This window comes from Dendrobates tinctorius, unplaced genomic scaffold, assembly GCF_039654945.1.
Source record: "Dendrobates tinctorius isolate UK_male_01 unplaced genomic scaffold, ASM3965494v1 ptg000013l, whole genome shotgun sequence".
Lineage (NCBI taxonomy): Eukaryota > Metazoa > Chordata > Amphibia > Anura > Dendrobatidae > Dendrobates > Dendrobates tinctorius.
Genome location: NW_027361681.1, coordinates 9,038,327 through 9,057,040, shown reverse-complemented (window position 1 = coordinate 9,057,040; position 18,714 = coordinate 9,038,327). Strand labels below are relative to the sequence as shown.

The window sequence follows — 18,714 nt, the reverse complement described above, 5'->3', positions numbered from 1 at the left end:
CACGTTTGTGGCCCTGCATGGCAGCCATTTCCATCAGGGCTGAGTACTGAGTGGAGGAGACTGTACTGGCAGGTGGAGATGTGCAGCCTCACAGCAGCTGGTCCTGTACGAGTGGGCGGCTCAGCGCAGCACTCAGGTATGTGGGATTTGTACACAGCTCATACAAAGAATACAATGACTGAGGTGTGTAGCTGCCGGTCTTCAATACAATCATCCTAGACTGGGATTATGAAGGGTGCGGAGATGGAAATACCAGTCTGTACACCAAAACTCACATGTGTCAGCTCACTCTGCAACATTACAGGATTAGCTACATGGCTCAGTCAGCAGACTGTATCACACATGATAATATTAGATACACAAATGACCAAACTATTACATGATAGGATTAGATACATGGCTCAGCAGGCAAAATCACACATTATATTATTGGATACACAGCTAAACAGTCAGTATCACACAGAATTCATCATCTCCGTCTCACTCAACTCCTCCAACAGACTAACCCATCAAAGTCAATGACTGCCCACTCTCCCCGAACCCGCAAGCTAGCTGCCTCAGGGTAACCCTGGACTCTGATCTCTCTTTCAAACCACATATCCAAGCCCTTTCCACTTCCTGCCAATTGCAACTCAAAAATATCTATAGGATCCGCACATTCCTCAACCAAGAATCTGCAAAAGCACTAGTGCGTGCCCTCATCATCTCCTGCCTTGACTACTGCAACCTCCTGCTCTGTGGCCTCTCCTCTAACACTCTCGCACCCCTCCAATCTATTCTAAACTCTGCTGCATGACTAACTTGTCCCTGGCTTCTACTCTCTGTTAATCCCTTCACTGGCTGAGCTGTGTATCTAATCGTATCCTGTGTGATACTGTCTACTGAGCTGTGTATCTAATCCTATCCTGTGTGATACTGTGCTGAGCTGTGTATCTAATCCTATCCTGTGTAATACTGACTAGTGAGGTGTGTATCTAATCTTATCCTGTGTGATACAGTCTGCTGAGGTGTGTATCTAATCCTATAATGTATTATACTGTCTGCTGAGCTGTGTATCTAATCCTATCCTGTGTGATACTGACTGCTGAGCCGTGTATCTAATCCTATTATGTGTGATACTCTGCTGAGCTGTGTATCTAATCCTATCCTCCGTGATACTGTCTGCTGAGCTGTGTATCTAATCCTATCCTGTGTGATACTGTCTGCTGAGCCATGTATCTAATCCTATTATGTGTGATACTCTGCTGAGCTGTGTATCTAATCCTATCCTCCGTGATACTGTCTGCTGAGCGGTGTATCTAATCCTATCCTGTGTGATACTGTCTGCTGAGCCGTGTATCTAATCCTATTATGTGTGATACTCTGCTGAGCTGTGTATCTAATCCTATCCTGTATGATACTGTCTGCTGAGCCGTGTATCTAATCCTATCCTGTGTGATACAGCCTGCTGAGCTGTGTATCTAATCCTATTATGTGTGATACTCTGCTGAGCTGTGTATCTAATCCTATCCTGTGTGATACTGTCTGCTCAGCTGTGTATCTAATCCTATTATGTGTGATACTCTGCTGAGCTGTGCATCTAATCCTATCCTGTGTGATACTGTCTGCTGAGCTGTGTAACGAATCCTATAATGTATTATACTGTCTGCTGAGCTGTGTATCTAATCCTATCCTGTGTGATACTGACTGCTGAGGTGTGTATCTAATCCTATCCTGTGTGATACTGTCTGCTGAGCAGATGTATATCTATTCTTATCCTGTGTGATACTGTCTGCTGAGCCGTGTATCTAATCCTGTTCTGTGTGATACTGTCTGCTGAGCCGCGTATCTAATCCTATCCTGTGTGATACTGGCTGCTGAGCCGTGTATCTAATCCTATCCTGTGTGATACTGACTGCTGAGCCATGTATCTAATCCTATTCTGTGTGATACTGCCTGCTGAGCTGTGTATCTAATCCTATCCTGTGTGATACTGACTGCTGAGCAGTGTATCTAATCCTATCCTGTGTGATACTGACTGCTGAGCCGTGTATCTAATCCTATCCTGTGTGATACTGACTGCTGAGCTGTGTATCTAATCCTATCCTGTGTGATACTGACTGTCATGTCCCACGACTTGGGAAATCATTTAATATTTGCATTGTTTGTGTTGCATCTCTGTTGCTAGGCAGGTTTGACTTTCCCTGTATTTTGTTCCAACTCTCTCCCTGTAGTCCTGTGATGTATGTTTGTTCCCTCCCTTATTCTCCATTTTGTGATCGTCCCTCCATCTGTATGCATCCTGTTACATGTCCTCTGAAGAATATTCCTTTTTACCTGCTGCTTTCATCATAATACAAGAATTTCAGTTAAAGCATCCCTCTTTTCCTGGAGTCTTCTTACATGAGATCGTGGCTGAGTTAAAGGGAAGGTGCCGCAATTTTATATAATTTGCAAAAAAATAGTAAGTTACAAAACATGTTGTTTCAGCAAATGTTGTACTAACCAGGATTTATGGTTTGTTTGTAATAATGTTTTCATGTAGCCACTGGGCGCTGCCATCTTGATTTGCAGATCTGTGGAGGACTCATACAGTCTGCAAATATGGCCGTCCCTGCACATAGGAAACTGCGGTCGGCTTCCGACCGCACATTGCAGCCTCAGTAGCAGAGAACTGGGCACGCCCCTGTGGGCTGCACCATTCACTGCTGTAGGTGTGGCTGGGCGCCATTTTACTGTAGCCCAGTGCTATCTGCTGAGCTCCACTTACCCTCTATCACAGGACCACTTGTGGCATAACAGGTCCTGTGTTGTGAGGAGAGGCTGAAGAAAAGGAGAAGGTGGTCAGCAGAGGAGAGAAGCGCTCACTGGAGCCGGAGGATGGAGAGTGGTGAGTGCGGGTGACTTTCATCCATGCTCCTCTGTCCTGCTTACTCCAGGCTCAGCCCTGTGCTTCCTGCTCCAGCGTCCTCCTGCTCTGTCTCCGCCTCCTCACTCACAGCCCCAGTGATCTCCGGTAATCTGACACCTTTGCTTTTATGGCCGTCTGAGGAGGACAGTGACTTATACAGCCCATAGTCTTGTGTATAATTGGGGGGGGCTGGAAGTTTCACCAGTGTGGGCATATCTGTAATACAGTCTGCTGAGCAGTGTATCTAATCCTCTCCTGTGTGATACTGCCTGCTGAGCCGTGCATCTAATCCTCTTCTGTGTGATACTGCCTGCTGAGCCGTGCATCTAATCCTCTTCTGTGTGATACTGCTTGCTGAGCCGTGTATCTAATCCTCTCCTGTGTGATACTGCCTGCTGAGCCGTGCATCTAATCCTCTTCTGTGTGATACTGCTTGCTGAGCCGTGTATCTAATCCTCTCCTGTGTGATACTGCCTGCTGAGCCGTGCATCTAATCCTCTCCTGTGTGATACTGCCTGCTGAGCCGTGTATCTAATCCTCTCCTGTGTGATACTGCCTGCTGAGCCGTGTATCTAATCCTCTCCTGTGTGATACTGCCTGCTGAGCCGTGTATCTAATCCTCTCCTGTGTGATACTGCCTGCTGAGCCGTGTATCTAACCCTATCCTGTGTGATACTGCCTGCTGAGCCGTGTATCTAATCCTCTCCTGTGTGATACTGACTGCTGAGCCGTGTATCTAATCCTCTCCTGTGTGATACTGACTGCTGAGCCGTGTATGTAATCCTATCCTGTGTGATACTGACTGCTGAGCCGTGTATCTAATCCTATCCTGTGTGATACTGTATTCTGAGCCGGGTATCTAATCCTCTCCTGTGTGATACTTTCTGCTGAGCCGTGTATCTAATCCTCTCCTGTGTGATACTGTCTGCTGAGCCGTGTATCTAATCCTCTCCTGTGTGATACTGCCTGCTGAGCCGTGTATGTAATCCTATCCTGTGTGATACTGACTGCTGAGCCGTGTATCTAATCCTATCCTGTGTGATACTGTATTCTGAGCTGTGTATCTAATCCTCCTGTGTGATACTTTCTGCTGAGCCGTGTATCTAATCCTATCCTGTGTGATACTGTCTGCTGAGCCGTGTATCTAATCCTATCCTGTGTGATTCTGACTGCTGAGCCGTGTATCTAATCCTCTCCTGTGTGATTCTGACTGCTGAGCCGTGTATCTAATCCTCTCCTGTGTGATGCTGACTGCTGAGCCGTGTATCTAATCCTCTCCTGTGTGATGCTGCCTGCTGAGCCGTGTATCTAATCCTATCCCGTGTGATACTGCTCTCCTGAAATACTCTGTGCTGCTGTCACTCTGCTCCCAGAATCCTTGCTGCCTGCCATCCTCGGTGACCGAAGACCCCATTCCTCTCCTCAGATCCCGTCCTGGCGATGTGTGAAACCGAGGGGACAGGGGCCTGATGTATGGTGGAAGGAGCAGGGCGACAGCAGCACAGAGTATTTCAGGAGAGCAGTGTGCTGGTCTGTGGGGGGCGCCCTGTTCGGTGCCAGGGATTGTACAAAGAGCGCTGTGTTTTATTCACATGGATGGACCGTCTGCTTGTCTGCTCCACAGAAATCCAGGAAACATGTCTGCTGGTTGATGGCCTGTTCTGATCCAGACTTTACATGCAAAGACAGTCAGTAACTTTGCAAGCCCCATCAAAATGGCTGCTCACTGTGTCTATAGATGTCATAGGTTTTTGTGCCAGACTTCAGTAGCTGCTCCCCCTAGTGTTAACAAGTGGAAATGCCAAACTTTTTAAAATTATTTTTCATATTTTGCAAAATTAAAAACAAACGATAATATTTTTTAAGAAAATGTAAACATTAATTCTTTACATTTTTTCAATTGCTGAAAAAAAATTTTTTGGATGGCACCTTCCCTTTAAGCTGTCTGATTAATCGGTATGAACGTGAGTACAGGTCGATACGGAAGGGGCCCAGAAAGAGAGGTCTATCCAGGCACCATACGTTCTACATATCCATGAGTCAGAATAGTAAAAAGAAATAACCTGCCTTCAGAGACAGTAACTCAAGGTCTGTGCTAAATCTCAGTGGAAAAGGACATTTCCCAGATAGACTGTAACCCAGTTCCAGCCAGACCCCAGCGCGCATAGAAGCCACACACTACAGCTGAACAGAGAGGAATATAACTCCCATCATTACACAGGACCCTGCAGCTGCTCCAGCATTAGATACAAAGTATCAACTCTGTGCAGAGTCTCTGTGTATTTCCTGTTGCTGAACAGTAGGAAGTATAACCCCCATCATCAACTCTTCCCGCCTGCAATCTAATCATGTCTGAAGCAAGGAATACAATGTCCCTACCAGACTTGCAAGCACAGGAAAGAGACCCAGACCCCCATCCACCATCTAGCGAAAGGGGAAAACGTACAGTCAAACCCACATGTAAAGTCATGGAGAATTTAGAGACTGCAAAATGTGAATTATATAGTGATGTGTCTTCAGTATGGAAGAAAGTGCTGAGTCACATAGACACTGTATCAAGGCCTGCTTCTCATGAGTTACCACCAGAGGGAGTCCTAGAACAATTATGCACAGCATACCAAATGTATATGGAGAAGAGTGACCAATACATTATTCTCCTGAAGAAACTGAATCTCCCAGAGACTTTAAATGAATTGCAAGGTTTCCAGCAGCTTAATTCCGAAAGAGACTGCACTGTACGTGACATTAAAGCCAAGACAGAGGCTAGAATCGCACGAACACCAGATGCATCAACTCGCTCATCCAAATCGTGTAAGCACTCAAAACGTTCATCTAGGTCAAGTTCATCAAAATATTCTACTCTTACTGAGCAGCTTATAAGAGCACGTGCTAAGGCTGAAACTACTAAGGTACAAGCTGCCTTTGCACAAAAGAGAGCAGAAATGGACGCAGCTGCTGCACAAAATAGAGCAGAAATGGATGCAGAAGCTGAAATGGAAGCTCTAGAGAAGGAATATGAGCATGCAACAGCCGTGGCAGAATTAAAGGTACTCGAGCAGGCTATCAGTGGGAGTCAAAGAGACAGTGTCAGTTTGTGTGAAATGGAGGCAGAAGACCCTATTGAACGCACAAGAGACTACGTGCTAAGCCAAGATGGCGAACCGCAGATCATCACTAACACTCTTGATGGTGTTGACGCTGCTCTAGAGCACCAGGATGCCGATCCACTTACAGAATCCTGCATTCAAGGTCATTACACCCTCGACAACCACACAGTGCCACCTCCACATGTAGCAGAAACTATACCCACCAAACCAGTTGCTGGACTAAATGCATCTGCCACTCCATACTTCCCCATGTTTCAAGGCCAAGACGTCTCCACCCCTATGTACAACACTGCTCAGCCTACAATTGTGCATCCTAAGTCAGAAAGAACAGACATGTCCGACTTCGCAAGGTACATGATTCGCCGTGAACTTACTAAAACCGGTCTCACAAGGTTCGAAGACCAACCTGAAAATTACAGAGGTTGGAAAAGTGCCTTTAGAACCGTAACTGGTGACCTCGGCATCACTGCTGTGGAAGAGCTGGACCTGCTGATCAGATGGTTAGGACCACAATCCACAGAGCGTGTCAAGAGACTCAGGTCTGTACATATCAGTAATCCAACGGCTGGTCTCATGGCTGCATGGGAAAGACTAGAGAGAAACTTTGGCAGTCCAGAAGCCATAGAGGATGCACTGTTCAAGCGACTACAGAATTTTCCAAAGATATCAAGCAAGGACAGTTCAAAGTTCCTAGAGCTCAGTGACCTGCTGTTAGAGCTCCAGCTGGCCAAGGCAGACACCCACCTACCTGGCCTTAGCTACCTGGACACTGCTCGTGGAGTAAACCCCATTATCTCTAAGCTACCATACAATGTACAAGAGAAGTGGACTGCAATAGGGTCAAAATACAAGAAAGACCATCAAGTGTCATTTCCTCCGTTCTCCTACTTCTGTGAGTTTATAAAAGACATTGCAGAACGTAAGAACGACCCAAGCTTTTCCTACGGAGAATCCAGTGGCCCAGTTTCACCTCCCTCTAAATACGTGAGCACACGCTCGAATGACAGAAACCGCAGGGGTCCAGTGTCAGTGAAGAAGACGGATATTCTTCCCTTACCAACATCAGCCCCAGGCAAGAGCAACAAGGGTGAAAAGATAGAGAACCCAAATCATGAGTGTCCCATCCACAAGAAGCCACATCCCTTAAAAAAGTGCATCGGCTTCAGGAAGAAACCGCTCCAAGAACGCAAGGAACTTCTAAAGAAGTTCGGGGTATGCTACAGATGTTGTGCTTCTACTGAACACCTTGCTAAAGACTGTAAAACTACAATTAAGTGTATGGAGTGTGACAGCGAGGATCACGTACAAGCACTCCACCCATACCGTCCTGACTCTACACGTACTCCTTCCCCCACCACGAGCCATGGCGGGGAGGACGCAGCTCAAACTGCAAGTCATACCACAATATCTTCTTCGTGCACAGAAGTCTGTGGAGAGGGTCTCTGGGACAAGTCCTGTGCGAAGATTTGCCTGGTGAACGTATATCCCAACGGTCACCCAGAGAAAGCCGTGAAGGTGTACGTCCTCTTGGATGATCAGAGCAACCGATCACTTGCAAGGTCAGAACTCTTTGATATGTTTAACTTAAAGGGAAATGCTTACCCTTACACCTTAGGTACCTGCAGCGGTGTTACAGAGGTCTCTGGGAGAAGGGCCAGTGGTCTTATAGCGACATCCCTCGACAACACCGTGGAGATACCCTTACCCACACTTGTTGAGTGCAACCAGATTCCATCCAATCGAGAAGAGATCCCAATGCCAGAGGCTGCTCTTCATCACCCACATCTCAAGGGGATAGCAAACAAGATACCAGCCCTCAACAACAGCGCAGATATCCTGATTCTGCTTGGCAGAGACATTCTCCGGCTGCACAAGGTACGTCAGCAAATTAACGGACCACACGACGCACCATTTGCCCAACGCTTTGATCTAGGCTGGGTAATTATAGGCGATGTTTGCATACATAAGATGAAGAGACCTAATAACATCTCCTCTTACAAAACACACATCTTGCCAAATGGTTGCAGCACTCATTTTCAGCCATGCCCACATCATTACTGGGTGAAAGAGAAAGTGAACAACACCAAGAGGCAACAGGAATCCTTCAACAACATGAACATGCTCCAGCCCTGGGACGAAAACCTCGGGTCAACAGTGTTCGATTCCACAAGTGAAGACAACAAGTTAGCACCCACAAGGGAAGATAAAGAATTCATAAAGGTTATGGATAAAGAATTTGTTCAAGATGACTCCAACAGTTGGGTAGCTCCCTTACCCTTTCGTTTCCCAAGAGCGAGGTTGCCAAACAACCTGCAGCAAGCAACTGCAAGGTTCTCATCCTTAAAACGTACCCTAAAGAGGAAACCAGAGATGGAGAAGCATTTCATTGACTTTATGCAGAACATCTTTGACATAGACCATGCTGAACAAGTCATCATCAGGTGTGTACAACAAGAAGAATATTCACACGAGATTGACAGTATTACCAAGGGAGTCGGTATGTCCAGAAACAGCACTCTGCTTGACTTGAACCCAGTAGTCGATCATCGCCAGTTACTAAGAGTGGGTGGACGTTTAAATAAATCTGACCAATACGATAAGGAGCAGAACCCTATCATTATTCCAGGTCGGCATCATGTCACTACTCTGTTGATTCGGCACTATCACGAACGAGTGCAGCACCAAGGCAGACATCTTACTGAAGGTGCCATCAGTTCTGCTGGCTTGTGGATCATGTGGATGAATTGGTGCGTCTCCTCAGTTCTCCATAGATGTGTCAAGTGTCGAAGGTTACGAGGAAGACACCAACAACAACAAATGGCGAACCTTCCAGCAGATTGACTGAGCACAGACCAACCATTCTCATATGTTGGTGTAGACGTCTTCGGCCCATGGTCGGTTGTTGCCAGAAGAACCCATGGAGGAGCCGCAAACAGTAAGCAGTGGGCTGTCCTGTTCACCTGTCTCAGTATCCGTGCAGTTCACATCGAGGTAATTGAATCCATGGATACCTCTAGCTTCATCAACGCCCTAAGAAGATTCTTTTCCATCCGGGGACCTGCCAAGCAACTCCGGTCTGACTGCGGCACCAACTTTGTAGGTGCCTGCAAGGAATTGCAGTTTGACAATTTCTTGTCCGACAATGGATGCACTTGGGTATTCAACCCTCCACACTCTTCACACATGGGAGGATCCTGGGAACGCATGATTGGGGTTGCACGAAGGATCCTTGACTCCATTTTGCTGGACCATAAACTTCCTCTTACTCATGAAGTTCTGGTCACTTTCCTCGCAGAAGTGTCAGCCATAATAAATGCTAGACCTTTGGTCCCAGTATCATCTGACCCTGATGCTCCAATGATTCTTACCCCAGCTACACTTCTTACACAGAAGATTGGAGCTGCTACAGTTCCTCTCGGGAATTTCGATAACAAGGACATTTACAAACGTCAGTGGAAGCAAGTACAACACATAGCCAACGTGTTTTGGCACCGTTGGAAGACTGAATACTTGCACCTGCTTCAAAACCGTCACAAATGGCAGACACCCAGTCCCAATCTCCAAGAAGGAGACCTTGTTCTCTTAAAAGACAAAGAGGCTCATCGTAACGACTGGCCAATGGGTCTTATCACCAAGGTCATGCCCAGCGAGGACGGAAAGACTCGTAAGACAGAAGTTAAGGTGACAAAAGGGGGCTCTACCCGAACCTTCCTCCGTCCGGTCACCGATCTCGTGCTGCTACTGCCAAAGGAGGACGTCACATGAACTGAACATTGCTCCTGGACGTTGCTCACGGCGGGGAGCATTCCTCCTCATTCCCCAGTTTTTTATTGAACATTGACATTTTCCATTGGACTGCTGGGTTGGTGGAAGAGTTGGCTTGTTTCCAGCTTCCCCAATCCGAAGATGGGTTTATAGTCTTGGACTTATCTCCCGGTGTGATCTACGGGTCAACAACAACGAGTTGGACTTTAAAAATGCTTGATGTTTATTATTGCATACATGTTTTTTTTTTCTCTTTTTTCTTGTTTTTCAGGTTCGAACGACTTCGAAGAATTACGGACATCGTGAAATCCAAGGATTTCAGACGGGGAGTGTCATGTCCCACGACTTGCGAAATCATTTAATATTTGCATTGTTTGTGTTGCATCTCTGTTGCTAGGCAGAAGTTTGACTTTCCCTGTATTTTGTTCCAACTCTCTCCCTGTAGTCCTGTGATGTATGTTTGTTCCCTCCTTATTCTCCATTTTGTGATCGTCCCTCCATCTGTATGCTTCCTGTTACATGTCCTCTGAAGAATATTCCTTTTTACCTGCTGCTTTCATCATAATACAAGAATTTCAGTTAAAGCATCCCTCTTTTCCTGGAGTCTTCTTACGTGAGATCGTGGCTGAGTTAAGCTGTCTGATTAATCGGTATGAACGTGAGTACAGGTCAATATGGAAGGGGCCCAGAAAGAGAGGTCTATCCAGGTACCATACGTTCTACATATCCATGAGTCAGAATACTGACTGCTGAGCTGTGTATCTAATCCTATCCTGTGTGATACTGACTGCTGAGCTGTGCATCTAATCCTATTCTGTGTGATACTGTCTGCTGAGCTGTGTATCTAATCCTATCCTGTGTGATACTGACTGCTGAGCCGTGTATCTAATCCTATCTTGTGTGATACTGACTGCTGAGCTGTGTATCTAATCCTACCCTGTGTGATACTGACTGCTGAGGTGTGTATCTAATTCACCATGTTGATTGTTTTCAGTAAGAAATAGAAAATGTTTTTATAGATATGAGACCTATAAACAAAAATCACATCACTGACGTGACATCAGACGTGATGTTGTAAGGAAGTTGACAAGAGAGAAGATGAGTATAATTGATGTCTAGCTGATTAACTGCAAGTGAACACTGCCAACTGCTGGCCAAAGGTGAAAGTAAAGGAAGAATTACAGTAGTAAGAACTGAATAGTGGAAACCTACGGTATTTTCTGATAGGAAGAGTTTAAAGATGACACCAAGTCAGGTGGAATCTGTGTTGCAGTTATTAACTAGATGGGCATTTCCTGAAGGAAATACATGGTGCTTGAACAGCACTGCCAGCTTTAGCACATTTGGCACCTCGGTAGCCACTTTGTCCACTTGGTATCCACTTTGACACATTCGGCACCTCGGTAGCCACTTTGGCCACTTGGTAGCCACTTTGGCACATTCGGCATGTCGGCAGCCACTTTGGGCACTTGTAGCCACTTTGGCACATTCGGCATCTCTGTAGATACTTTGGCCACTTGGTAGCCACTTTAGAACATTCGGCACCTCAGTAGCCACTTTGGCCACTTGGTAGCCACTTAAGCACAATTGGCACCTTGGTAGACACTTTGGCCACTTGGTAGCCACTTTGGCACATTCGGCACCTCTGTAGCTACTTTGGCCACTTGGTAGCCACTTTGGCCACTTGGTAGCCACTTTGGCACATTCGGCCCCTCGGTAACCACGTTGGCCACATGGTAGCCACTTTGGCACATTCGGCACCTCAGTAGCCACTTTGGCCTCTTTGTAGCCACTTTGGCACATTCAGCCCCTCTGTAGCCACTTTGGCCACTTGGTAGCCACTTTGGCACATTCGGCTCTTCGGTAGCCACTTTGTCCACTTGGTAGCCACTTTGGCACATTTGGCACCTCAGTAGCCACTTTGGTCACTTGGTAGCCACTTTGGCACATTTGGCACCTCTGTAGCCACTTTGGCCACTTGGTAGCCACTTTGGCACATACGGCCCCTCGGTAACCACATTGGCCACATGGTAGCCACTTTGGCACATTCAGCACCTCAGTAGCCACTTTGGCCACTTGGTAGCCACTTTGGCACATTCGGCACCTCGGTAGGCACTTTGGCCACTTGGTAGCCACTTTGACCACTTGGTAGCCACTTTGGCACATTCGGCCCTTTGGTAGCCACTTTGGCTACTTGGTAGCCACTTTGGCACATTCGGCCCCTCTGTAGCCACTTTGGCCACTTGCTAGCCACTTTGCCACTTGTTAGCCACTTTGGCACATTCGGCACTTCGGTAGCCACTTTGGCCACTTGGTAGCCACTTTGGCACATTCGGCACCTCGGTAGCCACTTTGGCCACTTGGAAGCCACTTTGGCACATTCGGCTCTTTGGTAGCCACTTTGGCCACTTGGTAGCCACTTTGGCACATTTGGCCCCTCTGTAGCCACTTTGGCCACTTGCTAGCCACTTTGCCACTTGTTAGCCACTTTGGCACATTCGGCACATCGGTAACCACTTTGGCCACTTGGTAGCCACTTTGGCACATTCAGCACCTCGGTAGCCACATCGGCCACTTGGTAGCCACTTTGGCACATTCGGCACCTCGGTAGCCACTTTGGCCACTTGGTAGCCACTTTGGCACATTCGGCACCTCAGTAGCCACATCGGCCACTTGGTAGCCACTTTGGCACATTCGGCACCTTGGTAGCCATTTTGGCCACTTGGTAGCCACTTTGGCACATTCGGCACCTCGATAGCCATTTTGGCCACTTGGTAGCCACTTTGGCACATTCGGCACCTCGGTAGCCACTTTGGTGACATGGTAGCCACTTTGGCACATTCGGCCCCTCTGTAGCCACTTTGGCCACTTGCTAACCACTTTGGCACATTCGGCACCTCGGTAGCCACTTTGGACACTTTGTAGCCACTTTGGCACATTTGACACCTCGGTAGCCACATCGGCCACTTGGTAGCCACTTTGGCACATTCGGCACCTCGGTAGCCACTTTGGCCACTTGGTAGCCACTTTGGCACATTCATCCCCTCTGTAGCCACTTTGGCCACTTGGTAGCCACTTTGGCACATTCGGCACCTCGGTAGGCACTTTGGCCACTTGGTAGCCACTTTGGCACATTCGGTCCTTTAGTAGCCACTTTGGCCACTTGGTAACCACTTTGGCACATTCAGCACCTCAGTAGCCACTTTGGCCACTTGCTAGCCACTTTGCCACTTCTTAGCCACCTTGGCACATTCGGCACCTTGGTAGCCACTTTGGCCACTTGGTAGCCACTTTGGCACATTCGGCACCTCGGTAGCCACTTTGGACACTTTGTAGCCACTTTGGCACATTTGGCACCTCGGTAGCCACATCGGCCACTTGGTAGCCACTTTGGCACATTCGGCACCTAGGTAGCCACTTTGGCCACTTGGTAGCCACTTTGGCACATTCGGCACCTTGGTAGCCACTTTGGCCACTTGATAGCCACTTTGGCACATTCAGCACCTCGGTAGCCACATCGGCCACTTGGTAGCCACTTTGGCACATTCGGCACCTCGGTAGCCACTTTGGCCACTTGGCAGCCACTTTGGCACATTCAGCCCCTCTGTAGCCACTTTGGCCACTTGGTAGCGACTTTGGCACATTCGGCACCTCGGTAGGCACTTTGGCCACTTGGTAGCCACTTTGGCCACTTGGTAGCCACTTTGGCACATTTAGCACCTCAGTAGCCACTTTGGCCACTTGCTAGCCACTTTGCCACTTGTTAGCCACTTTGGCACATTTGGCACTTCGGTAGCCACTCTGGCAGCCACTTTGGCACATTCGGCACCTCGGTAGCCACTTTGGACACTTTGTAGCCACTTTGGCACATTCGGCACCTCGGTAGCCACATCGGCCACTTGGTAGCCACTTGGTAGCCACTTTGGCACATTCGGCACCTTGGTAGCCACTTTGGCCACTTGGTAGCCACTTTGGCACATTCTGCACCTCGGTAGCCACTTTGGCCACTTGGTAGCCAATTTGGCACATTCGGCACCTCGGTAGGCACTTTGGCCACTTGGTAGCCACTTTGGCCACTTGGTAGCCACTTTGGCACATACGGCCCTTTGTAGCCACTTTGGCCACTTGGTAGCCACTTTGGCACATTCAGCACCTTGGTTGCCACTTTGGCCACTTGCTAGCCACTTTGCCACTTGTTAGCCACTTTGGCACATTCGGCACCTCGATAGCCATTTTGGCCACTTGGTAGCCACTTTGGCACATTCGGCACCTCGGTAGCCACTTTGGTGACATGGTAGCCACTTTGGCACATTCAGCCCTTTGGTAGCCACTTTGACCACTTGGTAGCCACTTTGGCACATTCGGCCCCTCTGTAGCCACTTTGGCCACTTGCTAGCCACTTTGGCACATTCGGCCCCTCTGTAGCCACTTTGGCCACTTGCTAACCACTTTGGCACATTCGGCACCTCGGTAGCCACTTTGGACACTTTGTAGCCACTTTGGCACATTTGACACCTCGGTAGCCACATCGGCCACTTGGTAGCCACTTTGGCACATTCGGCACCTCGGTAGCCACTTTGGCCACTTGGTAGCCACTTTGGCACATTCATCCCCTCTGTAGCCACTTTGGCCACTTGGTAGCCACTTTGGCACATTCGGCACCTCGGTAGGCACTTTGGCCACTTGGTAGCCACTTTGGCACATTCGGTCCTTTAGTAGCCACTTTGGCCACTTGGTAACCACTTTGGCACATTCAGCACCTCAGTAGCCACTTTGGCCACTTGCTAGCCACTTTGCCACTTCTTAGCCACCTTGGCACATTCGGCACCTTGGTAGCCACTTTGGCCACTTGGTAGCCACTTTGGCACATTCGGCACCTCGGTAGCCACTTTGGACACTTTGTAGCCACTTTGGCACATTTGGCACCTCGGTAGCCACATCGGCCACTTGGTAGCCACTTTGGCACATTCGGCACCTAGGTAGCCACTTTGGCCACTTGGTAGCCACTTTGGCACATTCGGCACCTTGGTAGCCACTTTGGCCACTTGATAGCCACTTTGGCACTTTCTGCCCCTCGGTAGCCACTTTGGCCACTTGGTAGCCACTTTGGCACATTCGGCACCTCGGTAGGCACTTTGGCCACTTGGTAGCCACTTTGGCCACTTGGTAGCCACTTTAGCACATTTGGCACCTCGGTAGCCACTTTGGCCACTTGGTAGTCACTTTGGCACATTCGGCACCTCGGTAGCCACTTTTGCCACTTGGTAGCCACTTTGGCACATTTAGCACCTCGGTAGCCACTTTGGCCACTTGGTAGCCACTTTGGCCACTTGGTAGCCACTTTGGCACATTCGGCACCTCGGTAGCCACTTTGGCCACTTGGTAGTCACTTTGGCACATTCGGCCCCTCGGTAGCTACTTTGGCCACTTGGTTGACACATGTTGCCACTTTGCCTCGGGGGCCACGTTGGCCCATCGGGCCCCTCAGGGGCCACTTTGGCACACTGGGCTTCTAAAGCCATCTTGGCATCCAACTCAGGCAGTGATGGCTAACCTTGGCACTCCAGCTGTTGGAGAACTACAATGCTGGGAGTTGTAGTTTTACAACAGCTGGAGTGCCAAGGTTAGTGGGGCTTTTTTGAAGCCATTGGCGTGCTGCGCCTTTAAGACCTTGAATCAGCGATCTGTCAGCTTCTATTAGCTAATACGGGTCATGTGTGGAAGCTGCATTTGCATAGCTGCCATCTTTGTAAGGTCACTGCACCTGTGCTGTGGCTTCAATCCATATCAGTTGGGGGTCATGGAAAAGTCGCCATTAATTCCTATGGGAAAATTTTTGCTTAAAATGCGATTTTTTTTTAAAAACTACAAATCGGATCGACTCCAAAAATACTAGCACACCTGTCCCCACCGAGGGTTCGAAACGCCGCCTGAACGGGGTCTCTGTGCCGAGTGGTTCGGGCGGCATTAATTGCAGAAAACGCGGAGAAGAAGAAGCAGAATAATAATAATAAAATATAAGAAATCGGATTACAATATGTTGCTTGAACCTAGAGGTTCAAGCACCATAATTATAAAGGCCTGTTCGGGGCGACAATTGGTAGTTGGTGCCAGAACCTATACAAGGACTGGTTGTGTGGCTGCCAGGTGGGCTTACAGCCATCATTGTCACAGAAAGGTCCGAGAGTGGTCAGATGCCTGGGCTGTGAGGAAGATCCCTGCCCTATGCCAGTGTAATGTCCCAAAGTTGTAGTATATGTGCCAATAAGATGTAACAGAGCTGTCAGTTACCTCATTAGGTTTGTACAATGTTCAAATTTCCCATTGCAGATAATGAGAATTCAGTGCATATAAGTGGTTTATACAGCAGATTACAAAATAATAGCAGACCAATATGACTAGCCAGATTAATCACTGTTTTTCGTATAAATTATATTACCACATGTTAAACAATTTACCAGTTGTTGCAGTAGATTCTAAGAAAACCACCAGACTCCGCATTCACGATCTGCAGGCTTTTGAGTTTATGTATTAGAATAATTAATAGAAAGGGGTTGTGTTCAAAATAATAGCAGTGTGGCGTTCAATCAGTGAGGTCAGTCATTCTGTGAAGAAACAGGTGTGAATCAGGTATAACTGCATGACTATACCGGAAAGCAGCTGTGAATGCTGCATTGGAATTGAATCTCTATTAAACCATCGTTTATCTGGATGTATCTGTTTATTTGTGTTAGATACAAATATTTCAATATTCGGTTCGGCTAATGATCTCCGAATTTGTAATATTTGGCGATTTAATCGCTGACTAAAGCTGAACATGCACAGCACAAAAGCTGATGTTTCCCACGCTGTATGACAGCGTGGGAAACACTGGCGTATCACTTCTGATCGGCAGTGAAATCATCCCCGCCGGTCAGAGAACCGCAGTTCCCACTGTCAAAAGACAGTGTGAGCACTCAGCTGCGATCGGAGGTATAAAGTTTACCTCCGGTCACTGGTGTCAGCTGATGGGACTACAACTCCTATCATCTGACACTTGCTGCTGCTAATAACAGTGAGAGTAGCGGATGGGAGTATTCATCAGCCGCTCCTGCACTGTAAATAAATAATTTAAAAAAACCTGCGTGGGTTCCCCTGTATTTTTGATAACCAGCCAGGCAAAACTCAGCTGGGAGCTGCAACCCTCAGCTGTCAGCGTCAACAAGGCTGGTTATCAAGAATAGAGGGGTCCCCACGCTGTTTTTTTAAATGACTTAAATAATTTTAAAAAACAGCATGAGGTGCCCTCCATTTTTGACAACCAGCCTTGCTAAAGCAGAAAGCTGTGGACTGGTATTCTTAGGCTGGTAAGGGGCCATGGATATTGGCCCCCAGTCTAAAAATAGCAGCCTTCCGCCTCCCAGAAAATGTGCTGTGGCGGTGGCAAGTGGGGTTTATATTTGTGAGGTTGATGTCACCTTTGTATTGTCCGGTGACATCAAACCCACGGATTACTAATGGAGAGGCGTCTATAAGACACCTATCCATTACTAATCCTATAGTTGTATGGTAAATAAAGAAGACATAGCCAGTATTAAGTCCTTTATTAGAAATAAGACTAAACACAGTTTTCCATTGTATTTAAAAACTAGCTGAAGAGCCCGGCGCTGCCCGGGCATAGTAACTAACTGTGCTGTGGTTAGTTATAGCAAATTATAATTATCCTCCATCCCATAGTCCCGTGCCCATATACCCATCATACATATTCGCCATCTCATAGTCCCGTGCCCATATACCCGTCATACATATTCGCCATCCCATAGTCCCGTGCCAATATACCTGTCATACATCCTCCATCCCATAGTCAACCATTATGACATCATAATGAGCGGCGGGGCTTGCAATCTATGATGACATTAGCGTCGCCATGGCAATCATTATGACATCATAATGAGGGGCGGGGCTTGATACACACACACTGTTTCCCCATTATGGAAATAGGGGCATTATGGCATCGTAATGAGGGGCGGGGCTTGACACGCACACACTTTTTCCCCAGTATGTAGATAGGGGCAAAATTGTTTGGTAAATTGGAACGCGCGGGGATAAAATTTCGCCTCACAACATAGCTTAGGACGCTCTCGGGGTCCAGACGTGTGACTGTGCCAAATTTTATGGCTGTAGCTGCGACGGTGCGGATGCCTATCCCGGACATACACACATACATACACACATACATACATACATACACACTTTGAGCTTTATATTTTAGATAACAAACACAGTTATACTCACCTAATGCCTAATTCCACCGAAGTCCTTTGTGAGATATGGGAAAATGGTATCTAATTGATATAATGTTGATGTCTGATGGAATTCTCTATCAGATACAGTCTGGCCCAAAGGTACTTGCTCCAAACTCAGCCCCCACCCTTGGCATTCCCCCCAGGCAAAAATGGAAGTCAAATACACCTCAAACAATGGGACCTCATTATCCAGAGAAGGCACTTCCTTGGACAGAGCAGCCTAATGTTTTCTTTTATAATTAGCTCAAGCAAATAGGCCTTTGAAACTCTCTCTGGGGGGGCCAAAAGACATAGACCCTGTGTCCCCAGCATCAAGTCCTACAATTATCACAGGGATGTGAACTCTTGTGCAGTTGGCTTCCTTTGTTGCACTCTGGCTGACCGCAGACATATTGGCACCGCAGATTCCAGGTTCAGCAGCACGAGGCTCTTAGATATTGAATCTAGTAAATGACCTATAATAAAAGAATGCAATATCTCTGAACCTTGCCGAACACATAATCGGAATCTGCATTCCTTTCCTCACAAGCCCATCCCATACAGCCACCTGTAGAACTCTGCGTTATTGAGTTATAAAGCATAGCTACCAGGAATTATATATGGTAGGCATATTTGGTCTCCCTGCACAGATAAAATCCAGCAGAGCCCAGTGGTGCCACCGCTGTCT

At 47.6% G+C, this 18,714-nt stretch overlaps 1 protein-coding gene across 3 annotated transcripts in view; it reads right to left on the bottom strand.

The window, feature by feature from the left end:
* The window catches only part of LOC141069165 (histo-blood group ABO system transferase 1-like), a 194,318-nt gene extending 191,209 nt beyond the window's left edge, over positions 1-3,109 (bottom strand). For 2 of the 3 annotated variants that reach the window (XM_073558550.1, XM_073558557.1), the window contains exon 1: positions 4-156. In XM_073558550.1, the coding sequence (XP_073414651.1) occupies positions 4-34 (31 nt within the window). In that variant the 5' untranslated portion in view covers positions 35-156. Of the gene's footprint in view, positions 1-3; positions 157-2,749 lie in introns of those variants that run through there. The other variant, XM_073558567.1, reaches the window with a different exon arrangement.
* Positions 3,110-18,714: the final 15,605 nt, after the last annotated feature.